Raw genomic sequence first — 24,804 nt, 5'->3', positions numbered from 1 at the left:
CATTATCTTGTGGAGGCTAAGGTGAAGATTTGTATGGGTTTTCAGAAAAGAAGAGTGAATGTTGGGGTGAAGAGGGTGGTGAGAGTAAGTGAGCTTGGGAAGGAGACCTGTGTGAGGAAGTACCAGGAGAGACTGAGTACAGAATGGAAAAAGGTGAGAACAATGGAAGTAAGGACAGTGGGGGAGGAATGGGATGTATTTAGGGAATCAGTGATGGATTGCGCAAAAGATGCTTGTGGCATGAGAAGAGTTGGAGGTGGGTTGATTAGAAAAGGTAGTGAGTGGTGGGATGAAGAAGTAAGAGTATTAGTGAAAGAGAAGAGAGAGGCATTTGGACGATTTTTGCAGGGAAAAAATGCAATTGAGTGGGAGATGTATAAAAGAAAGAGACAGGAGGTCAAGAGAAAGGTGCAAGAGGTGAAAAAAAGGGCAAATGAGAGTTGGGGTGAGAGAGTATCATTAAATTTTAGGGAGAATAAAAAGGTAAATAAAGTGCGTAAGACAAGGGAGCAAATGGGAACTTCAGTGAAGGGCGCAAATGGGGAGGTGATAACAAGTAGTGGTGATGTGAGAAGGAGATGGAGTGAGTATTTTGAAGGTTTGTTGAATGTGTTTGATGATAGAGTGGCAGATATAGGGTGTTTTGGTCGAGGTGGTGTGCAAAGTGAGAGGGTTAGGGAAAATGATTTGGTAAACAGAGAAGAGGTAGTGAAAGCTTTGCGGAAGATGAAAGCCGGCAAGGCAGCAGGTTTGGATGGTATTGCAGTGGAATTTATTAAAAAAGGGGGTGACTGTATTGTTGACTGGTTGGTAAGGTTATTTAATGTATGTATGACTCATGGTGAGGTGCCTGAGGATTGGCGGAATGCGTGCATAGTGCCATTGTACAAAGGCAAAGGGGATAAGAGTGAGTGCTCAAATTACAGAGGTATAAGTTTGTTGAGTATTCCTGGTAAATTATATGGGAGGGTATTGATTGAGAGGGTGAAGGCATGTACAGAGCATCAGATTGGGGAAGAGCAGTGTGCTTTCAGAAGTGGTAGAGGATGTGTGGATCAGGTGTTTGCTTTGAAGAATGTATGTGAGAAATACTTAGAAAAGCAAATGGATTTGTATGTAGTTTTTATGGATCTGGAGAAGGCATATGATAGAGTTGATAGAGATGCTCTGTGGAAGGTATTAAGAATATATGGTGTGGGAGGAAAGTTGTTAGAAGCAGTGAAAAGTTTTTATCGAGGATGTAAGGCATGTGTACGTGTAGGAAGAGAGGAAAGTGATTGGTTCTCAGTGAATGTAGGTTTGCGGCAGGGGTGTGTGATGTCTCCATGGTTGTTTAATTAGTTTATGGATGGGGTTGTTAGGGAGGTAAATGCAAGAGTTTTGGAAAGAGGGGCAAGTATGAAGTCTGTTGGGGATGAGAGAGCTTGGGAAGTGAGTCAGTTGTTGTTCGCTGATGATACAGCGCTGGTGGCTGATTCATGTGAGAAACTGCAGAAGCTGGTGACTGAGTTTGGTAAAGTGTGTGGAAGAAGAAAGTTAAGAGTAAATGTGAATAAGAGCAAGGTTATTAGGTACAGTAGGGTTGAGGGTCAAGTCAATTGGGAGGTGAGTTTGAATGGAGAAAAACTGGAGGAAGTGAAGTGTTTTAGATATCTGGGAGTGGATCTGGCAGCGGATGGAACCATGGAAGCGGAAGTGGATCATAGGGTGGGGGAGGGGGCGAAAATTCTGGGGGTCTTGAAGAATGTGTGGAAGTCGAGAACATTATCTCGGAAAGCAAAAATTGGTATGTTTGAAGGAATAGTGGTTCCAACAATGTTGTATGGTTGCGAGGCGTGGGCTATGGATAGAGTTGTGCGCAGGAGGATGGATGTGCTGGAAATGAGATGTTTGAGGACAATGTGTGGTGTGAGGTGGTTTGATCGAGTGAGTAACGTAAGGGTAAGAGAGATGTGTGGAAATAAAAAGAGCGTGGTTGAGAGAGCAGAAGAGGGTGTTTTGAAGTGGTTTAGGCACATGGAGAGAATGAGTGAGGAAAGATTGACCAAGAGGATATATGTGTCGGAGGTGGAGGGAACGAGGAGAAGAGGGAGACCAAATTGGAGGTGGAAAGATGGAGTGAAAAAGATTTTGTGTGATCGGGGCCCGAACATGCAGGAGGGTGAAAGGAGGGCAAGGAATAGAGTGAATTGGAGCGATGTGGTATACCGGGGTTGACGTGCTGTCAGTGGATTGAATCAAGGCATGTGAAGCGTCTGGGGTAAACCATGGAAAGCTGTGTAGGTATGTATATTTGCGTGTGTGGACGTATGTATATACATGTGTATGGGGGGGGGTTGGGCCATTTCTTTCGTCTGTTTCCTTGCGCTACCTCGCAAACGCGGGAGACAGCAACAAAGTATAATAAAAAAAAAATACTAAAACACACGAACCACTGTGACCTCTTGCAACATATACAAATACTTGCTTGCTGTCTTCCATTTCTGATGCCAACCTGCCCTACAGGAAACAGCATAAATGCATGTAAGAAAAGAAGAAGAAATGATGACATATACATTCTCTCTCTCTCTCTCTCTCTCTCTCTCTCTCTCTCTCTCTCTCTCTCTCTCTCTCTCTCTCTCTCTCTCTCTCTCTCTCTCTCTCTCTCTCTCTCTCCCCCCCCCCCCCCCCCCCCCCCCCCCGACACCTGATCACCACCCACTTAATCAGAATGGTAGCAACAGGAAACAGATGAAGAAAGGCTACATCAACTCACATCCATACACAAGCTGTCATGTGTAATGCACCAAAACCATACTTCCCAATCCACATCCAGGCCCCATCAACCTTTCCATGGTTTACCTCAGACGTTTTATGTGCCCTGGTTCAGTCTATTGACAGCATGTCGACTCTGGTACAACACACACTTCCAAATCATTCTATTCTATGGACACCTTTCACCCTCCTGCATGTTCAGGCCCTGATCACTCAAAATTGATTTTCATTCCATCCTTCCTTCTCCAATTTGGTCTCACCAGTCTCCTTGTTCCCTCCACTTCTGACACATACATCCTCTTTGTCAGCCTTTCCTCACTTGCTCTCTCCATATAACCAAACCCTTTTAGAGGGCTCCTGCAGTACTTCAATCAGAAACTGGGAAATTACAGACTTCTTTGGAGAAAGAAGCTCCTCAATGAGACTGCGGTCCCTTTTATCAAAGTGGGCTTGGATCCTGAAACTTTTACATCTAAAAGCAAAGGCGGCCAAAAATATGCTGCTAAAGCAGATTTCAAATTTGCAAGAGATTAGACAAATGAACTATCAAAATGAAACCTTCAAAAAAAGGATTACAAGGTTAGGGTAACATGAAAATAATACAAGTCTATCTAGGAAAATACCTTACTTAACAGTTATAGTCTACATTTTGATGAAATGAAAGTTTAAATGAAAGAATTTTTTTCCATGCAATGATGATAACTTTAGATATTTTCAAAATAGTTTTACAGAAATTTTGCAAAAAGTATGGTAAACAATCACTCTTTCTCTTATCACTTATCTTAATAGGGAGGAAAGTGAAAACTGTCAGTAAGCAGTATTCTCTATTGCAGTAGAAAAGCACATGAAGGAATTATAAGCAATGGGTAGGGCAACAGTTGATAAAATATATGAAGAAAATGTGATGACAGTTTATCTTCTTTTCCTAGTCCTGTACAAAAAATCAAATCCACAACAAGGCTGGGCCTTAACTGAAATGTAATGAGGGTTAAGGAGAGGGGTTTAAAAAAAAATGTGGAAAAGTTTAAAAATTTTGGAGGAAGTGAAAATCCTGTCTTTTATTAAGTGAAATGTCATTGTTATTGGGAAAAACATGAGGGGGTAGAGAGTTCTAAAGCTCTGAGGCATAGGGAGAGAAACAGTCATCATAAAGGTCCACCCTTGAGTTGCCAACAGCCAAACAGTAATCACATATTGCAGCATATTTCTGATTATTACATGGCCTACACAGTCTTGTCCCCAACAGGTTCATCTGACCTCACTCTCATAAATGTATCTATTCTGATAGCATCTCCTCCTCCAGCAGCCCTAAAGCAGGTACACAAACAACCAGCTCCCAGGGGCAAACCAAAATCATACCTACAGAAAAGAGTGAACCGAAACTGTGGTGTAAGGCAAGTGGATCAAGTTTTGATGTTAGCCAGGAAGAGTTGATAAGCCAGACCACTTCTGACTCAATTCTGTCTAGTAAGGACACAGAGCTAGAACCATCCTTCATGTGAGAGCAGAATTTCACACAAGGACAGACCAATCCTTTGCATAAATGTAGTTACTGTTCGGAAGAAAAGAAATAAAAAAACAAGACTCCCAGTCTCTTAGAGGAAGACATATTACTGTAATGTGAGAATTCCAAGATATGTTAGATGTTACAGTAATGCCAAGTATCTTCATCTGTGTCAAGAAGTGGGATTACAGATCCATCTAAAGAGAGAGGAAAGTTGTGAGGAATGTTGACAGAGCGTTGAACAAAAAGTGGGACTTGGAGTGTTACAGTTATCTCACTTATTTACCAATAAATCTATAGTTACCAATTACATCTTATTCAGTTTTCTTTGAGAAACTGTATAGAAACTAGAGGAAGGCCAAGGTCAAGCTCTCTCTCAGGAATGACCATAAGAGGTGGCCACAAGAGGAAGATGTGATAAAAAGCTGTTGGTAAATGTATAATGTAATCTGTACACATCTCAGTCATTTCAAACCCATACGTTATATAACTGAGGCCAGTGATTTTGCCAGAGTGATGTTAAGTAAAGTAACATAAAGAAAGGTCTATGTATCAAGAATAAATGGTATCATTTATGTTAAGAGGGAGAGCCATGTTATTTTGCCATTATGAATATAGTTTTTATAGATTTTTGTGTTTGGTATTTGACCAACTTGAGAAGAAGGGAAGAGCAGATAATTCATTACGGCTGTCAGCTGGCAGGAGATGTTAACCAGATTGTGAGGGGAATCTGCGTCTAGCCCAAATCTCTCTGTTAACAGATGTTATTTCAGAGTTATCTGTTTTAATGGCCCTATGGGCTGATTGTATACCCTTTAAGGAGTAAGGGGTGGAGGCAGAACGTAACAGGAGGGATTAAATCTAACCAGATTTCGTCTACCCCAATGAGATGTCCTGTCAACATCATTGTGTATAAAGGAGGTTGTGTTGAGACAAGATGCAGAAAGAGAGAGAGAGGATGGAGCAAAACTAAAGGATGTGAAGGAATGCAGTGTTAAGTCATCAGTATATGAATGCATTTGGTTATTTGTAGAAGAATTAAATTGTTGATAAAAAGGAGAAAAAGTGTAGGAGAGAGGAAAGATCCTTAGAGACAGATCAGCCAAAGAAAAAGCTAGATATGAGGAAGCAAAAAGAGGGCAGGATGCTAAAATAGGGGATATATCACAGGCAACTGCACAGGATTCCAAACAAATATCTCTGAGATGAAGACCTGACATTAGTAGGAAAGGAAAGGGTAGTGAATCCCACCTTATAGATGCCATACTGATGATCAGAGAGATGACTGTGAGATTCAAGATGTCTGAGGATATGAGAGTTGAGGAATGATTTACAAACTTTGGAAAAACTTGATCATAGCAACAGGGTTATAGTTCAAGAGGTTAGAAAGGTTATCCTTCCTTGAAATGGGATCTAACAATGCATGCTTCAAAGAAGATGGAAAAGTGCTGATCTTCAAACAGAAATAGAACAGATGAGCACGCACAGGTGCAAGTTTAGAAGTACATTCTTTCAGTACAAAGGGATGAAAAGCATCAGGGCCATACACCTTGATTGTCTCCAGAGAGAGGAGTGTTTTATGGAAAGTTCAATAAAAAAGTACAGGGAGAGCAATGGGATTAGCATCAGGAACATCAGGGGTAAAGGAATGTTAGAGTCATCCAAGGTAAAGTCAGAGGAGAAATGAGAACCAAAGAGAGTTGCTATGCCAAGAGGAGAGCAACTATACTGCTATCAGAATGGCTAAGTAATGAAAAGGTAAAGCAATAGAAATTGATAAAGATACCATTAGCTTAAGTCCAGAAAAAGGATGAAGAGGAGAGATTATTGTACTTCCTCTGGATAGAGGAACACTCTGCCTCATGAATAAAATATGTGCACTGATTATAGCCAGTGATAAGTGCCAAATGTGAGTTGCAGGAAGGACAGTTTTCCAAGCTCATTATACCAGATCCCTTCCCCAAATGGTATCAGAACAGAAATGGTTGAACCTTAGATTGGAAGAAGCAGTAATCTTGGGGGAGGAGGGAATATATGTTTCCATTCCTATAACAATACCCTTTATGATATGTTTGGTAGAAAAAGAAACATCACCACTGGAGAAACATTAATCTAACAAAGGAAAGTCAAAAAATCAATTCTGCCAAATTTATCCAGTCCTTCAGTGAAGGGGGCTAATGGGAGGTGATAAGAAGTAGTGGTGATGTGAGGAGATGGAGTGAGTTTTTTGAAGGTTTGTTGAGTGTGTTTGATGATAGAGTGGCAGCTATAGGGTATTTTGGTTGAGGTGGTGTGCAAAGTGAGAGGGTTAGGGAGGATGATTTGGTAAACAGAGAAGGGGTAGTAAAAGCTTTGCAGAAGATGAAAGCCGGCAAGGCAGCAGGTTTGGATGGTATTGCAGTGGAATTTATCAAAAAAGGGGGTGACTGTATTACTGACTGGTTGATAAGGTTATTTAATGTATGTATGATTCATTGTGAGGTGCCTGAGGATTGACAAAATGCTTGCATAGTGCCATTGTGCAAAGGTAAAGGGGACAAAGGTGAGTGCTCAAATTACAGAGGTATAAGTTTGTTGAGTATTCCTGGTAAATTATATGGGAGGGTATTGATTGAGAGGGTGAAGGCATGTACAGAGCATCAGATTGGGGAAGAGCAGTGTGCTTTCAGAAGTGGTAGAGGATGTGTGGATCAGGTGTTTGCTTTGAAGAATGTATGTGAGAAATACTTAGAAAAGCAAATGGATTTGTATGTAGCATCTATGGATATGGAGAAGGCATATGATAGAGTTGATAGAGATACTCTGTGGAAGGTATTAAGATTATATGGTAAGGGAGGCAAGTTGTTAGAAGCAGTGAAAAGTTTTTATTGAGGGTGTAAGGCATGTGTACGTGTAGGAAGAGAGGAAAGTGATTGGTTCTCAGTGAATGTAGGTTTGCGGCAGGGGTGTGTGATGTCTCCATGGTTGTTTAATTTGTATATGGATGGGGTTGTTAGGGAGGTGAATGCAAGAGTTTTGGAAAGGGGGTGCAAATATGCAGTCTGTTGTGGATGGGAGAGCTTGGGAAGTGAGTCAGTTGTTGTTTGCTGATGATACAGTGCTGGTGGCTGATTCATGTGAGAAACTGCAGAAGCTGGAGACTGAGTTTGGTAAAGTGTGTGAAAGAAGAAAGTTGAGAGTAAATGTGAATAAGAGCAAGGTTATTAGGTACAGTAGGGTTGAGGATCAAGTCAATTGGGAGGTATGTTTGAATGGAGAAAAACTGGAGGAAGTGAAGTGTTTTAGATATCTGGGAGTGGATTTGGCAGCAGATGGAACCGTGGAAGCGGAAGTGAATCATAGGGTGGGGGAGGGGGAGAAAGTTCTGAGAGCATTGAAGAATGTGTGGATGTCGGGGACATTATCTCCGAAAGCAAAAATAGGTATGTGTGAAGGAATAGTGGTTCCAACAATGTTGTTTGGTTGCGAGGCGTGGGCTATGGATAGAGTTGTGCGCAGGAGGTAGATAAGCTGGAAATGAGATGTTTAGGACAATATGTGGTGTGAGGTGGTTTGATCAAGTAAGTAATAATAGGGTAAGAGAGATGTATGGTAATAAAAAGAGTGTGGTTGAAAGAGCAGAAGAGGGTGTTTTGAAATGGTTTGGTCACATGGAGAGAATGAGTGATGAGAGATTGACCAAGAGGATATATGTGTCAGAGGTGGATGGAACGAGAAGTGGGAGACCAAATTGGAGGTGGAAAGATGGAGTGAAAAAGATTTTGAGTGATCGGGGCCTGAACATGCAGGAGGGTGAAAGGCGTGCAAGGAATAGAGTGAATTGGAACGATGTGGTGTACCGGGGTCGACGTGCTGTCAATGGATTGAACCAGGGCATGTGAAGCTTCTGGGGTAAACCATGGAAAGTTCTGTGGGGCCTGGATGTGGAAAGGGAGCTGTGGTTTCTTTGCATTATAACATGACAGCTAGAGATTGAGTGTGAACAAATGTGGCCTTTATTGTCTTTTCCTAGCACTACCTCGCACACATGAGGGGGGAGGGGGTTGCTATTTCATGTGTGGCGGGGTGGCGATGGGAATCAATTTGCAAAATCATAGTCGGATGAACCAAGTGAGGATGAGACTGCGTAGCTACAACAAAAAAGGGGTGAGGTGAAAAACAGATCCAGGGTATCAAGAAAGCAGTCAAAGCAGTCAGGAATATGGGTGGGGTGGGCAACGATTTGCTCAAAATATAGTACAGCATACCAGTATGAGAATTCAAGCAGAGGAACTAAACATGCAATGGCACCTTACAAGAATTACCATGAATATAAGTTTTCAAGAATTATCTAACAAAGAAACTGATAGAAAAAGCAGAATACAAAAGAACCAAAAATCTGCTTTTAGCTCAATGGGTTCCTATGTGTAATGATTCTGATGTTAAACATCTGATTAATCACTACAGTATGCTAAAATATGACAAAGTAATGAATGATTAGAGGAGGATAAGAAAAGAGGAAGAAAGAAACTTTAAAAAATATATTATCAGTTAAAAGGCAGATGATCAGGTCCTGGGATTCAAGAGGGAAAATAGCTGATGATGTAATATGTGAGAATCTAAATAGGTTCACAAGTGTATTTACAGTGGAAGACACTATAGTCCCATCTCTAGTGAGATGGAATGAGGAGGAGGCTTTAGAAAATTTTGAGATATCTAAAAAAGACATTAAAAAAATATGAAAAGGTCTTGACCCATACAAAGTTCATGGTTCTGATGAAATTGCACCTTATGTGCCAAAGATGTGTACAAGTACATTAGATAGACCTCTTGAATTACTGCCAAGGAATCCTGAAATCTTTTCTGAATTTACTTTATCTTATAATTACCATGTTGAGAGGAATCTTGAGTTCCAGTCTGCTTCCTGCATGAGATATATTTATTTGAGTGACACTTTTTCCTTGATCTTGAGTGGCTCTTCCTTTTCCTGCTGCCTGTTCTGATGATGGTAAAATGATGTCCTTTGAAAAACTAGACAAACTTTTTGCTAGTCTTACTGAGATATGTAATATTCCATATGCAATATTTCTTCATTGGAATCCATATTTCTATCATTCTGTTTAAACAATCCTCTACTAACAGCTACTTAGTAGTCACATGTTTAACAAACTTCTTCACCTTATGTCCATATATCTGTTGGGGACTTGCAATTCATGTTCTCTTTCAGAACTTTTACCTAAATACAAATAACAGCAAATCATAAGTTCATTTTTGCATTGCAGAGTCTTTGCCCCTTTCTGGGCAGCAAGATGAATTGAATGGCATGAACATCCTTCAAAATAAATCCAATTACACCTATACAAGTCCCCATCATTTACTGAGCCAAAAGAAACAATTTTTCCATGGCATAATATTCTTAGTCAGCCCATCATCCATGATATCAAAAATATTTTCTCCAGCTGAGCTTCCATTACTTCCCTGCATAAAAAGCAATACATTTACAACTTTTTTATCTCAGAAGCAAAATATCATACCAACATAGGATATACCTGAGAAAGTCCATCGTTATTCCCATTAGTACATAACGAAAATGGACATACCTTCAGTTTATCTGAAAGACAAACTCTTTTCATCACTTAATGTTTTGATAATATCTGTGGTGCTGGTCCTGTCACATCCATATAGTGATGCCACTTGAAAGTCTGGAAACAATTTCTTAAACATTGGTTTGGTAGGATTTGCTGATGCAAGAGACAGGTTATATTCAATCAGAAAATCAATGAACAAAAACCTCTGCATCTGTACCTGTCTCTATGCTTATGACAGAAAAAATGATGAAATATTTTTAATTGACAATGATACGTTTTGAGTATACCATGTGTTTTTTGGCAGACGTGTTTCCAACAGTCATATTTGCCTCTAAGAGCAATGTTCAGATCTACATTGCATGGTACATAAAATGCAAGGTTATCTCCAAGATGTGATGACTTGGTGCATAGCCACTCATTACTGTACTTAGTTTTGAACCTCTGTTTTTTGGGTTTTTTTCTTTATTGACAATGCGTACACCATACCTGGACATTTTGGCACTTGGAAGGGTAAAATGCATCAGGTGATTTGCTTCTTATCATATTTTGAAGTATTCTGTTATGTCAAAATAACCATCACATGAGGGGGGAGGGGGATGGTATTCCATGTGTGGCGAGGTGGCGATGGGAGTGAATGGGGGCAGACAGTGTGAATTGTGTGCACGGGTATATATATGTATGTGTCTGTGTATGTATATATATGTGTACATTGAGATGTATAGGTATGTATATTTGCGTGTGTGGACGTGTGTGTGTGTGTGTATACATTGTGTATGGGGGTGGGTTGGGCCATTTCTTTCGTCTGTTTCCTTGCGTTACCTCGCAAACGCGGGAGACAGCGACAAAGCAAAATAAATAAATAAATACATATACTATTCTTTTCAAACAGACATTCTACAGTTGTCATTTAAGTTAAAATCATGGGTTTGTTATTCAATCATGCTTTATACATGACTTACCATTTTCAATATGGTTCACAGAACTAGTGTATCATTGTACCTTGTGATATTTCATCTACCAATAAAAAAGATAAATGCTGAAATCAGTTATAAAATAATTTCTGATAGGACAATCACAATAGTGGTATTTGGTCTTGAAACTTGTATAGATTCGGTCAAAATCATAATGGTTGGCATCTCTAGCTTTTGGTGACTCTAGGTGATCCTGAAGCTATATCTCTGTGATTCAGAGAAGTCTTTGCTACTCCCTGAGCACTTTCAGCCTCAAAGGAATAAGGTACATTTCCATTACACTTGTTAATATTTCATTTATCCATGTTCCTTGGAAAAATTTGGAATATACCATAATTTGGCTTCTCTTGGACCACACTTCTCCCCGCTCAGTCCATAAGAAAAGGTGTTTACTCGAGAGTGTTTTAATACAATTAACATCTACGCCACCTCCCTTGAATACAATCCTATACTCCTTCGCTTATCACTCCAGAGCAAAGAATACATAGTATGAAAGTCATTGAAATAAAGGTTATAATCAATGTAACTAGTGTTATAAGAGATGACAAAGCAAACCTTCAAAACAAAACATCTAAGAGATAAAAAAAAAAGGAGCTGGCTTGTACAGAAATGAACAGATTTTTAAGATGTAAAATAAGGGAGGGTTGGAATAAAAAGTTTTCATATATATAAAGAACTATAATGCAGTTGCTCAAGAAGTCTGTAAGCATGCAAAAAGCACAAAATCACACAAGGTCATCTATAGAACAAGAAATATCTCAATAACATAACCCAAAAATTTACCCTATGCATGCACAAAAATCTTAATTTACGCACCGGAGTGGGGCTCTGAAACAAATCACATAACTTAATTAGTGACTTCTACAGGATAAGTGAAAAAGGAACAACATATTTCATATAAGATAACATCAATAATTTATACTTCTGAATAATTATGGAACACCAAAAGAAAAGGATATGATAAAAATCATACACAAAGCTCTAAAATTCACTGAAGTATATCATAGGTATAGGTGTCACAGTTAAGCAACTGGTAATGAAGCCCCACCCACCAGATACATCACTGGCTACACATGCTGCATTGCCATTCACATATGGAGCCTTATCAAAATATGTTACCTCATTACTTTCATTTACATATCTCTTTTTTCTTACACAGAAATTCAATTTTTGTCTATGCAGTTAAAATTTTTTCCTAATCACATAAATAGACATACCTGTCTCAAAAATGATGGTAAAATCATAAATAAATACATCTTAGGCAATGTGAGAAAGAACAGTACAACCATATCCAGAATTGAAACATTTCAACTCCAGCCATTTTGCATTATGACACTTGAGAATTAGGGTAAATTGTCGACTTTCAAAACATAAGCTTCACACCAGTGACATTTGAAATTCAAGAGATTTACCTTTATATTCTTAAAGCATAGATTAATCTTTTTAAAAAATGCCAGGATATCAAATAGTATTTCCTGTACTTATCATGAATATTTCCATTTTTTTCATACTTATTCACCATTTCCTGCATTAGCAAGGTAGCACAAGGAACAGATGCAGAAAGGCACATCTGCTCACATCCATTCTCTAGCTACTGTGTGATGCAACAAAACCACAGCTCCTTGTACACAACCTATCATGGTTTCTCCCAGCTGCTTCACATCTGATTCAATCCACTGACAGCTTCCAACACCTGTATTTAACATTCAATTTATCCCATGCATGTCTTTCACACTCCAGCCTGTTCAGGCCCCAGCCACAAAAAAAAAAATTTCACTCCATCCTTCCATCTCCAATCTGGTCTTTCCCTTTTTCTTTTCCACTCTATTTCCTAGTCATATATCCTCTATCCCTGGGGATAGGGGAGAGAGAATACTTCTTACGCATTCCTCACATGTTGTAGAAGGCGACTAAAGGGGACAGGAGTGGGGGGCTAGAAACCCTCCCCTCCTTGTATTTTGACTTTCTAAAAGGGGAAACGGAAGGAGTCATGCAGGAGTGCTCATCCTCATCGAAGGCTCAGATTAGGGTGTCTAAATGTGTATGGATGTAACCAAGATGAGAAAAGAGGAGACAGGTAGTATGTTTGAGGAAAGGAACCTGGATGTTTTGGCTCTGAGTGCAACGAAGCTCAAGGGTAAAGGGGAAGAGTGGTTTGGAAATGTTTTGGGAGTAAAGTCGGGGGTGGGTGAGAGGACAAGAGCAAGGGAAGGAGTAGCACTACTCCTGAAACAGGAGTGGGAGTATGTGTTAGAGTGTAAGAAAGTAAACTCTACATTAATATGGGTAAAACTGAAAGTGGATGGAGAGAGATGGGTGATTATTGGTGGATATGTACCTGGGCATGAGAAGAAAGATCATGAGACCCAAGTGTTTTGGGAGCAGCTGAGTGAGGGCGTTAGTAGTTTTGATGCACGAGACCGGATTATAGTGATGGGTGATTTGAATGCAAAGGTGAGTAACGGGTTATAGTGATGGGTGATTTGAATGCAAAGGTGAGTAATGTGGTAGTTGAGGGAATAATTGGTGCACATGGGGTGTTCAGTGTTGTAAATGGAAATGGTGAAGAGTTTGGAGAATTGTGTGCTGAAAAAGGACTGGTGATTGGGAATACCTGGTTTAAAAAGAGAGATATACATAATTATACGTTTGTAAGTAGGACAGATGGCCAGAGAGCATTATTGGATTACATGTTAATTGATAGGCATGCGAAAGAGAGACTTTTGGATGTTAATGTGCTGAGAGGTGCAACTGGAGGGATGTCTGATGATCATCACGTGGAGGTGAAGGTGAAGATTTGTAGAGTTTTCAGAAAAGAAGAGAGAATGTTGGGGTGAAGAGAGTGGTAAGAGTAAGTGAGCTTGGGAAGGAGACTTGTGTGAGGAAGTACCAGGAGAGACTGAGTGCACAATGGAAAAAGGTGAGAGCAAAGGATGTAGGGGGAGTGGGGGAGGAATGGGATGTAATTAGGGAAGCAGTGATGGCTTGCACAAAAGATTCTTGTGGCATGAGAAGCATGGGAGGTAGGCAGATTAGAAAGGGTAGTGAGTGGTGGGATGAAGAAGTAAGATTATTAGTGAAAGAGAAGAGAGAGGTATTAGGACGATTTCTGCAGGGAAATAGTGCAAACGACTGGGAGATGTATAAAAGAAAGAGGCAGGAGGTCAAGAGAAAGGTGCAAGAGGTGAAAAAGAGGGCAAATGAGAGTTGGAGTGAGAGAGTATCATTAAATTTTAGGGAGAATAAAATGATGTTTTGGAAGGAGGTAAATAAAGTGCGTAAGACAAGAGAACAAATGGGAACATCAGTGAAAGGAGCTAATAGAGAAGTGATAACAAGTAGTGGTGATGTGAGAAGGAGATGGTGTGAGTTTTTTGAAGGTTTGTTGAATGTGTTTGATGATAGAGTGGCAGATATAGGGTGTTTTGGTCAAGGTGGTGTGCGAAGTGAGAGGGTTAGGGAGAATGATTTGGTAAACAGAGAAGAGGTAGTAAAAGCTTTGCAGAAGATGAAAGCCGGCAAGGCAGCAGTTTTGGATGGTACTGCAGTGGAATTTATTAAAAAAAGGAGGTGATTGTGTTGTTGACTGGTTGGTAAGGATATTCAATGTATGTATGACTCATGGTGAGGTGCCTGAGGATTGGCAGAATGCATGCACAGTGCCACTGTGCAAAGGCAAAGGGGATAAAGGTGAGTGCTCAAATTACAGAGGTATAAGTTTGTTGAGTTATCCCTGGGGATAGGGGATTAAGAATACTTCCCACGCATTCCCTGCGTGTCGTAGAGGCGACTAAAAGGGGAGGGAGCGGGGGGCTGGAAATCCTCCCCTCTCGTTTTTTTTTTTTTTTTTTTTTCCCAAAAGAAGGAACAGAGGTGGCCAGGTGAGGATATTCCACAAAAGGCCCAGTCCTCTGTTCTTAACGCTACCTCGCCAATGCGGGAAATGGCAAATAGTTTAAAAGAAAGAAAGAAAAGTTTGTTGAGTATTCCTGGGAAATTATATGAGACAGTATTGATTGAGAGGGTGAAGGCATGTACAGAGCATCAGATCGGGGAAGAGCAGTGTGGTTTCAGAAGTGGTAGAGGATGTGTGGATCAGGTGTTTGCTTTGAACAATGTATGTGATAAATACTTAGAAAAGCAAATGGATTTGTATGTAGCATTTATGGATATGGAGAGGACATATGATAGAGTTGATGGAGATGCTCTGTGGAAGGTATTAAAAATATATGGTGTGGGAGGCAAGTTGTTAGAAACAGTGGAAAGTTTTTATCGAGGATGTAAGTCATGCGCACGAGTAGGAAGAGAGGAAAGTGATTGGTTCCCAGTGAATGTCAGTTTGTGTCAGGGGTGCGTGATGTCTCCATGGTTGTTTAATTTGTTTATGGATGGGGTTGGGTTACTAAGGAGGTGAATGCAAGAGTTTTGGAGAGAGGGGCAAGTATGCAGTCTGTTATGGATGAGAGAGCTTGGGAAGTGATGATACAGCACTGATGGCTGATTGGGGTGAGAAACTGCAGAAGCTGGTGACTGAGTTTGGTAAAGTGTGTGAAAGATGAAAGCTGAGAGTAAATGTGAATCAGAGCAAGGTTATTAGGTACAGTAGGGTTGAGGGACAAGTCAACTGGGAGGTAAGTTTGAATGGAGAAAAGCTGGAGGAAGTGAAGTGTTTTAGATATCTGGGAGTGGATTTGGCAGCGGATGGAACCATGGAAGCAGAAGTAAGTCACAGGGTGGGGGAGGGGACGAAAGTTCTGGAAGCGTTGAAAAATGTGTGGAAGGTGAGAACATTATCTCGGAAAGCAAAAATGGGTATTTTTGCAGGAATAGTGGTTCCAACAATAATCATGGTTGCGAGGCGTGGGCTACAGATAGAGTTGTGCAGAGGAGGGTGGACGTGGTGGAAATGAGATGTTTGAGGACAAGATGTGGTGTGAGGTGGTTTGATCAAGTAAGTAATGAAAGGGTAAGAGATATGTGTGGTAATAAAAAGAGTGTGGTTGAGAAAGCAGAAGAGTACACTCAATAAACTTATACCTCCATAGGTGAGCACTCAACTATGTCCCTCTTGCCTTTACACAATGGCATCATACATGCATTTCATCAATCTTTATGCACCTCACCATGAGCCCTACATACACTGAAAAATCCTATCTAACCTACCAAAACACAATCACCCCTTTTCTTATGAAATTCAACAGCAGTACCATCCATTCCAGCTGTCTTGCCACATTTCATATTTTTGCAAAGCTTTCACCACCTCATCCTTCTCCATCAAACCACTTGACATGACTCTCTCACTCTGCATGCCTCTTTAACCTAAACATCCTACATCTGCCACCTTATCGACAAACACATTCAACAGTTTTTCAAAACGCTAACTCCCATTTTCTCTTCACTCATCACTACCTCTTACCACTTCCCCATTTGCCCCCTTCACTGATGTTCCCATCTGCATTCTTGTTTTTCTCGTACTATTAACCTCCTTCCAAAACATCTTATTCTCCCTAAGTTTACTGATACTCACTCACCCCAACTCTCATTTGTCCTGTTAGTCAACCCCTGCACCTTCCTTTTGACTCCTGCCACTTTCTCTTGTACATCTCTCAATCACTTACATTCCTTCTCTGTAAACATTATCCATACATCCCTCTTTTCTCCTTCATTAACAACTTTACTTCACCATCCCCCCACTCACTATCTTTTCTCACCTGCCCATCTCCCACCTTCTGAATGCCATACTCACAACTTTACCTCATCATCCCACCACTCACTACCTTTTCTCACCTCCCCATCCACATTCTGTATGCCATACACACTTTTGCTTTGTTTACTTTCACCTTTGACATTCTACACTGAACTTCTGGTGTTTCTTAGCTTAAGTCTCTTTTCCAAGCTCACTTGCTTTCATCACATTCTTTTCACTCACTGTTTACTCTTTTCTGAAAGCCTTTACATATCACTACCCTTGCCTCCAGGAGGTAAAGATCAGACACCCTAACAGCTGCCTCTCTCAACACATTCTCATCCAAGAACCTATCTTTTGCATTCCTATCGATTAGTATGTAATCCAATACTACTCTTGTACCATCTTCCCCAATCACTCACATACACTTATGTATGTCCATCTTTTTTCGACAGGCATTCCCAGTCACCAGCTCTTTTTCAGCACACAATTCCACAAGTTGTTCAACATTTCTGTTCACCTCACCGAATACATGTCCCCCAGTTATATCTTCAAGTGCCACATTACTCACTCCTGCATTTGCCATCTTTCCTACTCACCCATGTCTCTCTTTTTTAACCAGGTATTCCCAATTACTTGGCTTTTTTCACCACAAACTCCACATGTTGTTCAACATTTCTATCTGCTTCATTGAATACCCCATGTCCCCGATTTATATCCTCAACTACCACATTACTCACACTAGCATTTAAATCACACGTCACTAATATCCAATCTCTTGCATCAAAACTGTCCACACACTCACTCAGCTGCTCCTAAGACACTTGCCTTTCATCATCTTCCTTCTCATGGCCTGCATAAACACAAATAATTAGCCATCTCTTGCAACCCATTTTCATTTATTCCCACAAACTCTACTTCAGCAGTAATGCTACCCCTTCCAAAGCATTTACCCTCACACCAACCCATGACTTTACCCCAAAGATATTCCTAAACCATTCCTCCTCTTAATCTTTGAGCTTTGTTTCACTTATAGCCAGAACATCTAGGATCCTTTCCTCAAACATCTTTTTCCATTTACCCTTTCTTTTCATCTTGGTTACACCTACACACATTCAGACACCCCAGCCAAACCCATTGCGGAGGGTAAGCACCCCTCGCTTGGATCCTTCTTCAGTTCCATCTTTTAGAGAGTGTGATACATGAAGAGGGATACATCTGTATCCCATTCACCAGCAAATCGCTACCAAACAAGGGATCACTTGACACATGCAATAGTTTGTTTATTCTGCAGTTCCTGCTAACAGATTATCTATTTATTACTACAGCCAGAACATCCAGGATCCTTTCCTCAAACATCTTTCCAGTCTCTCCTTCCTTCTCACTTTGGTTATACCAACACACATTCAGACACCCCAGCCCTACCCCTTGAGGATGATAAGCACTTCCCCCTTGGGTCCTTCTTCCGTTCCATCTTTTAGAAAGTGAAACACAAGAAGGGGGAACATCTGTATCCCATCCAGAAGTCCGCTTGTAAACAAGGGATAACTTGATACACAAATGGTTTGTTTACTCTGCTGTACCTACTACCAGATTATCTACAACCTCTAAAGAAAGTGAAGTCATTCTATTAAGTCTATTTGTTTATTCTGTTTTACTTGCTTCCAGATTATTTATAGCCTCCAAAGAAAGTGTACTCATTTTATCATGTCTGCTTCAATGAGTGTTGTAGATACTCAGGGGGGTACAGGACACAAGACTATCCCTCTTGAGAAGAAGTTAGAGGCCCTTAAGAGGCTTGATTATGGCTACAAACCTGTGACTATAACCTGCAAATCCAAAGCTTACTAAGGAGGGAAGTAAAACACCTCAGCAAGCATCTAATGAGGATGAGACTGGCATATTTTGGAAATTAAAGTAAAATGTATTGGCAGAAAACTAAAAATAGTGATTGGTAGTGCCTTTCTCCCCTATCCCTGGGGGTTGGGGAGAGAGAATACACTCCACGCATTCCCAGCGTATCGTAGAAGGCGTTTAAAGGGGACGGAAGCAGGGGGCTAGAAACCCTCCCCTCCTTGTATTCTAACTTTCTAAAAGGGGAAACAGAAGAAGGAGTCATGTGGAGAGTGCTCATCCTCCTCAAAGGCTCATATTGGTGAGTCTAAATGTGTGTGGGTGTAACCAAGATGACAAAAAAAGGAGAGATAGGTAGTATCTTTGAGGAAAGGAACCTTGATGTTTTGGCTTTGAGTAAAGTGAAGCTCAAGGGTAAAGGGGAAGAGTGGTTTGGGAATGTTTTGGGAGTAAAGTCAGGGGTTGGAGAGAGGACAAGTGTAAAGGAAGGAGTAGCACTACTCCTGAAACAGAAGTTGTGGGAGTATGTGATAGAGTGTAAGAAAGTAAACTCTACATTGATATGGGTAAAACTGAAAGTGGATGGAGAGAGATGGGTGATTATTGGTGCCTATGCACCTGGGCATGAAAAGATCATGAAAGGCAAGTGTTTTGGGAGCAGATGAGTGAGTGTGTTAGCAGTTTTGATGCACGAGACCGGGTTATAGTGATGGGTGATTTGAATGCAAAGGTGAGTAATGTGGCAGTTGAGGGAATAATTGGTGTACATGGGGTGTTCAGAGTTGTAAATGGAAATGGTGAAGATTGTAAATCTGTGTGTGAAAAAGGACTGGTGATTGGGAATACCTTGTTTAAAATGAGAGATATACTTAAGTATACATATGTAAGTAGGAGAGATGGCCAGAGAGCATTACTGGATTACGTGTTAGTTGATAGGTGTGTGAAAGAGAGACTTTTGGATGTTAATATGCTGAGAGGTGCAACTGGAAGGATGTCTGATCACTATCTTGTGGAGGCAAAGGTGAAGATTTGTAGAAGTTCTCAGAAAAGAAGAGAGAATGTTGGGGTGAAAAGAGTGTTGAGAGTAAGTGAGCTTGGGAGGGAGACTTGTGTGAGGAAGTACCAGAAGAGACTGAGTGCAGAATGGAAAAAGGTGAGAGCAAAGGACATAAGGGGAGTGGGGGGAGGAATGGGATGTGTTTAGGAAAGCAGTGATGGCTTGCGCAAAAGGTGCTTGTGGCATGAGAAACGTGGGAGGTGGGCAGATTATAAAGGGTAGCAAGTGGTGCGATGAAGAAGTAAGATTATTAGTGAAGAAAAAGTGAGGGGTATTTGGATGAGTTTTGCAGGAAAATATTGCAAATGACTGGGAGATGTATAAAAGAGAGAGGCAGGAGGTCAAGAGAAAGGTGCAAGAGGTGAAAAAGAGGGCAAATGTGAGTTGGGATGAGAAAGGATCATTAAATCTTAGAGAGGATAAAAAGATGTTTGGAAGGAGGTAAATAAAGTGCGTAAGACAAAAGAACAAATGGGAATATCGGTGAAGGGGGCTAATGGGGAAGTAGTAACAAGCAGTGGTGATGTGAGAAGGAGATGGAGTGAGTATTTTGAAGGTTTGTTGAATGTGTTAGATGCTAGAGTGGCAGATATAAGGTGTTTTGGTCGAGGTGGTGTGTGAAGTAAGTGGGTTAGGGAGAATGGTTTAGTAAACAGATAAGAGGTAGTGAAAGCTTTGCAGAAGATGAAAGCCGGCAAGGCGGCGGGTTTGGATGGTATTGCAGTGGAATTTATTAAAAAAGGGGGCGACTGTGTTGTTGACTGGTTGGTGAGGATATTCAATGCATATATGGCTCATGGTGAAGTACCTGAGGACTGGCAGTATGCATGCATAGTGCCACTGTACAAAGGCAAAGGGGAAAAAGGTGAGTGTTTAAATTACAGAGGTATAAGTCTGTTGAGTATTCCTGGGAAATCATAAGGGAGGGTATTGATTGAGAGGGTGAAGGCATGTACAAAGCATCAGACTGGGGAAGAGCAGAGTGGTTTCAGAAGTGGTAGAGGATGTGTGGATCAGGTGTTTGCTTTGAAGAATGTATGAGAAATACTAAGAAAAACAAATGGATTTGTATGTAACATTTATGGATCTAGAAAAGGCATATGATAGAGCTCATAGAGATGCTCTGTGCAAGGTATCAAGAGTATATGGTGTGGGAGGTAAGTTGCTAGAAGCAGTGAAAAGCTTTTATCGAGGATGTAAGGCATGTGTACGAGGAGGAAGAGAGGAAAGTGATTGGTTCCAAGTGAATGTTGGTTTGCGGCAGGGATGCATGATGTCTCCATGGTTGTTTAATTTGTTTATGGATGGGGTTGTTAAGGATGTGAATGCAAGAGTTTTGGAGAGAGGGGCAAATATGCAGTCTATTGTGGATGAGAGAGCTTGGGAAGTGAGTCATCTGTTGTTCACTGATGATACAGTGCTGGTGGCCGATTTGGGTGAGAAACTGCAGAAGCTGATGGCTGATTTGGGTGAGAAACTGCAGAAGCTGGTGACTGAGGTTGGTAAAGTGTGTGAGAAAAGAAAGCTGAGAGTAAATGTGAGTAAGAGCAAGGTTATTAAGTACAGTAGGGTTGAGGTACAAGTCAAATGGGAGGTAAGTTTGAATGGAGAAAAACTGGAGGAAGTGAAGTGTTTTAGATATCTGGGAGTGGATTTATCAGCGGATGGAACCATGGAAGCAGAAGTGAGTCACAGAATAGAAGAGGGGGCGAAAATTCTGGGAGCATTGAAGAATGTGTGGAAGGCGAGATCATTATCTAAGAAAGCAAAAATGGGTATGTTTCAAGGAATAGTGTTTCCAACAATGTTATATGGTTGTGAGGTGTGGGCTATAGATAGGGTTGTGCAGAGGAGGGTGGATGTGTTGGAAATGAGATGTTTAAGGACAATATGTGGTGTGAGGTGGTTTGATCGAGTAAGTAATGAAAGGGTAAGAGTGATGTGTGGTACTAAAAAGAGTGTGGTTGAGTGAGCAGGTCACATGGAGAGAAATAGTGAGGATAGATTGACAAAGAGGATATATGCATCAGAAGTGGAAGGAATGAGGAGAAGTGGGAGACCAAACTGAGGTATAAGGATGGAGTGAAAAAGATTTTGAGCGATCATGGCCTGATCATGCAGGAGGGTGAAAGGCGTGCAAGGAATGGAATGAAATGGAACAATGTGGTATACAGGGGTCAATGCACTGTCAATGGATTGAACCAAGGCATGCGAAGTATCTGGGGTAAACCATGGAAAGCTTTGTGGGGCCTAGAGGTGAAAAGAGAGCTGTGGTTTCGGTGCATTACACATGACAGCTAAAGAATGAGTGTGAACAAATGTGGCCTTTGTTGTCTTTTCCCAATGCTAACTCACGTGCGTGCAGGGGGAGAGGGGTGCAATTTCATGTGTGGAGGGGTGGTGACAGGTATGGGTGAGGGCAGCAAGTATGAATATGTATACGTGTATATATATGCATTTGTCTGTGTATGTATATGTATACATTGAAATATATAGGTATATGTGCATGTGTGGGCGTGTATGTATATACGTGTGTACAAGGGTGGGTTGGGCCATTCTTTCATCTGTTTCCTTGCGCTACCTTGCTGACGCGGAAGACAGCGACAAAGTATAATAAAAAAATATCATAATAGTGTCTCTTGCAATACCTCATTTTCTTCCAACCATTTCCTGCCACAGTAAAGTTGCCTAAGGAAAAGTTGAACTACTGTTACATCCACTATCCACCTATGTGTTCCATACCATAACCAGAGTTCCCCCCCATGATAGCTAAAGACTGAGTGTGAACAAAAGTGGCCTTTGTTGTCTTTTCCTAGCGCTAACTCGCGTGCGTGTGGGGGGGAGAGGGGTGCAATTTCATGTGTGGCGGGGTGGTGACGGGAATGGCTAAGGGCAGCAAGTATGAATATGTATATGTGTATAAATATGTATTTGTCTGTGTATGTATATGTATGTATACATTGAAATGTATAGGTATGTATATGTGCGTGTGTGGGCATGTATGTATATACATGTGTATAAAGTTGGGTTGGGCCATTCTTTCGTCTGTTTCCTTGCGCTACCTTGCTGATGCGGGAGACAGCGACAAAGTATATAAAAAAATTTCATAATAGTTCCTCTTGCACTTTTGCAATACCTCATTTTTCTCCAACCATTTCCTGCCACAGCAAAGTTGCCTAAGGAAAAGTTGAACTACTGTTACATCCACTATCCACCTATGTATGCCATACCATAACAAGAGTCCTCCCCGCAATCCACACACAAGCAAAATTGATCATTCTATGGTTTCCCCTGAATGCTTCATATGCCTTGGTTCAACCCACTGATAGCATATTTCCCTCTGTGTACCACAATGATCTAATTCATTTTACCCCTTACATGCTTCTCACCCTCTAGAGTGTTCAGGCCATGATACTTAAAGCCTCTTTTACTCCATTCTTCATATTCCTTCTTGGTCTACCCATAACCCTTGCTCCCTCCACTTTTAAAACACATATCCTCCAAGTCATTTAGTCCCTTTACAGAATAATGAAGGGTAGAGGAGTAAACAAGGATATGAAGGAAGGATTAACAGACAGCACAGTGCTCCCTACCCTAACCTATGCAGCTGAAATACAGACATGTAATGAGTCACAGAGGTCAAGAATCCAAGCTGTGGAAATGAGCTTTTAAAAAGGAGCATGTTGTATGACTAGATGGAACAAAGAAAAAAGTAAGAGGGGTACATGAGAGAGTTATGGTAGGGAAAACAAAGGGTATGAATTATGGAGTGGTAGAGTGGGTGAAACATAACACTTTGAGAAGGTTTGGACATGTGGAAAGAATGTAAGATGGGAAGTTTACAAGGAGAGTGTATGATAGGATGATTAAAAGGGGTTGGTGTGAGAGGAAGACCACCTGTGACATTGGGAAATAGATTAGAAGAATACTAGAGGGAGAGAAATGTTAGAAGAATATGTGGAACTGTGTATGTGAGGGATAAGAGGAGCTCTTTTGCTTTGGCCACCCACTTGATGGGAGTTCCCATGGGAAATGGGCATCAGAGACAAAGATAGACAGACCCTTTGGGTCAGTCTCTTTTCACTTATTCTCTCTATATGTCCAAACCATTCAGGCAGACCCTAGTCAGCTTTCTCAGTCATACTCACCTTGCTATAGCACCTTTCTCCTACACTGTTGTTACTTATGCAATTAACCCACCCCACATCACATACTGTCAATAAGCATTTAATTTCCAGCACTTCCACCCTCTTTTGTTTTTTTGCATTCAGAACCCAAGACCCACAGCCACACAAAATTGCAGGGAACACTTTTCCTTCAAATGTGTTCATCTTTGCCCTATCAGATGGTGAACTCTCCTTCCGCACATTTCTCAATGCACTTCGGACCCTATCCTCCTCTTCCACTATTTGGTTCCATCCAATGCCAAGTACTTTATGACACAACCCTATCTACAACCTCTGTGTTCTAGGATTTGTCAAAATGATTCGCAACCAAAATGTTTGAGAAGGTCACTACAAGTAACACAGTGCCATGACTGCAGGATAGGAATTCATGTCATAAAGAAATAAACAAATCATATGTTCACTTTTACTTTCACGTCACCAAAAATTTGGATGAATACTTACGTGCAGGGATTTAGGTTTTGTATCAACATGATCGCCACACCATTAGACAGCTTATCTGTGAAGCTCATAGCACCATACACAAAGGCCCCAGATTCTACATTGGGTCCGATAAGGTCAGCAGTGATTGAGAGCGATGTGATAAGCATAATGGATCCTCCAGCACCCAGCAGTGATGCAACCACATACAAGATGTATTTCTTATACAAATTGCCGGTACCAAACCATACTGCAATACAGGCTGAGCCTCCTATGATGCTTCCCAAGATGAAGGATGCCTGACAAAAGAAAACATCACTTGTAGTAGACATTCCTCCAAATCTTGGAACAAAATAACAAATTACTTCATTCTATATTTCATATCCCTTGCTTCTAATATTTCTCAACTCTCTTATACTAAATCAACATTAATGAAGTTTCTTCTACCTTTTTGCTGACTATCGATAGATCACTGTGGAAATTAGCCCATTATTATGATCCCACATCTTTGATAAGTATAAACCATCCACGAACAATGGATTGCTTTGATTTTATTGCTTAAATAAAAAATACACAACTTTTTCAGCACACGCAATATCATCCAGATGACGTTTTGATAAAATATTGATAACAATACAAGGAGTTAGAAAAAAATCACATTCTACATCACACAAACATCCATCTAAAAGAGCCCACTAAACTAGTTATACATGGGCCACCCTTTGCAAGTAATTGCATCCTTAGCACATACACCCAAACTGTGCCAGTAATGGTATATCTAAAAAGAGGCCTTCATTGATAAGGCCA

At 40.8% G+C, this 24,804-nt stretch overlaps 1 protein-coding gene across 10 annotated transcripts in view; it reads right to left on the bottom strand.

Annotated features, from left to right (window-relative positions):
• The window catches only part of LOC139762740 (major facilitator superfamily domain-containing protein 12-like), a 201,602-nt gene that overhangs the window by 74,125 nt on the left and 102,673 nt on the right, over positions 1 to 24,804 (bottom strand). For 9 of the 10 annotated variants that reach the window (XM_071687824.1, XM_071687816.1, XM_071687821.1 and 6 more), the window contains 2 exons: positions 24,022 to 24,296; positions 11,613 to 11,624 (listed from right to left, as the gene is read on the bottom strand). In XM_071687824.1, coding sequence (XP_071543925.1) covers positions 11,613 to 11,624; positions 24,022 to 24,296 — 287 coding nt within the window. The remainder of the gene's footprint in view (positions 1 to 11,612; positions 11,625 to 24,021; positions 24,297 to 24,804) is intronic. The other variant, XM_071687819.1, reaches the window with a different exon arrangement.

Source organism: Panulirus ornatus, chromosome 44 (genome assembly GCF_036320965.1).
Source record: "Panulirus ornatus isolate Po-2019 chromosome 44, ASM3632096v1, whole genome shotgun sequence".
NCBI lineage: Eukaryota > Metazoa > Arthropoda > Malacostraca > Decapoda > Palinuridae > Panulirus > Panulirus ornatus.
The sequence above is the reverse complement of the archived record's forward strand: the minus strand, read 5'-3'. Positions and strand labels throughout refer to the sequence as shown.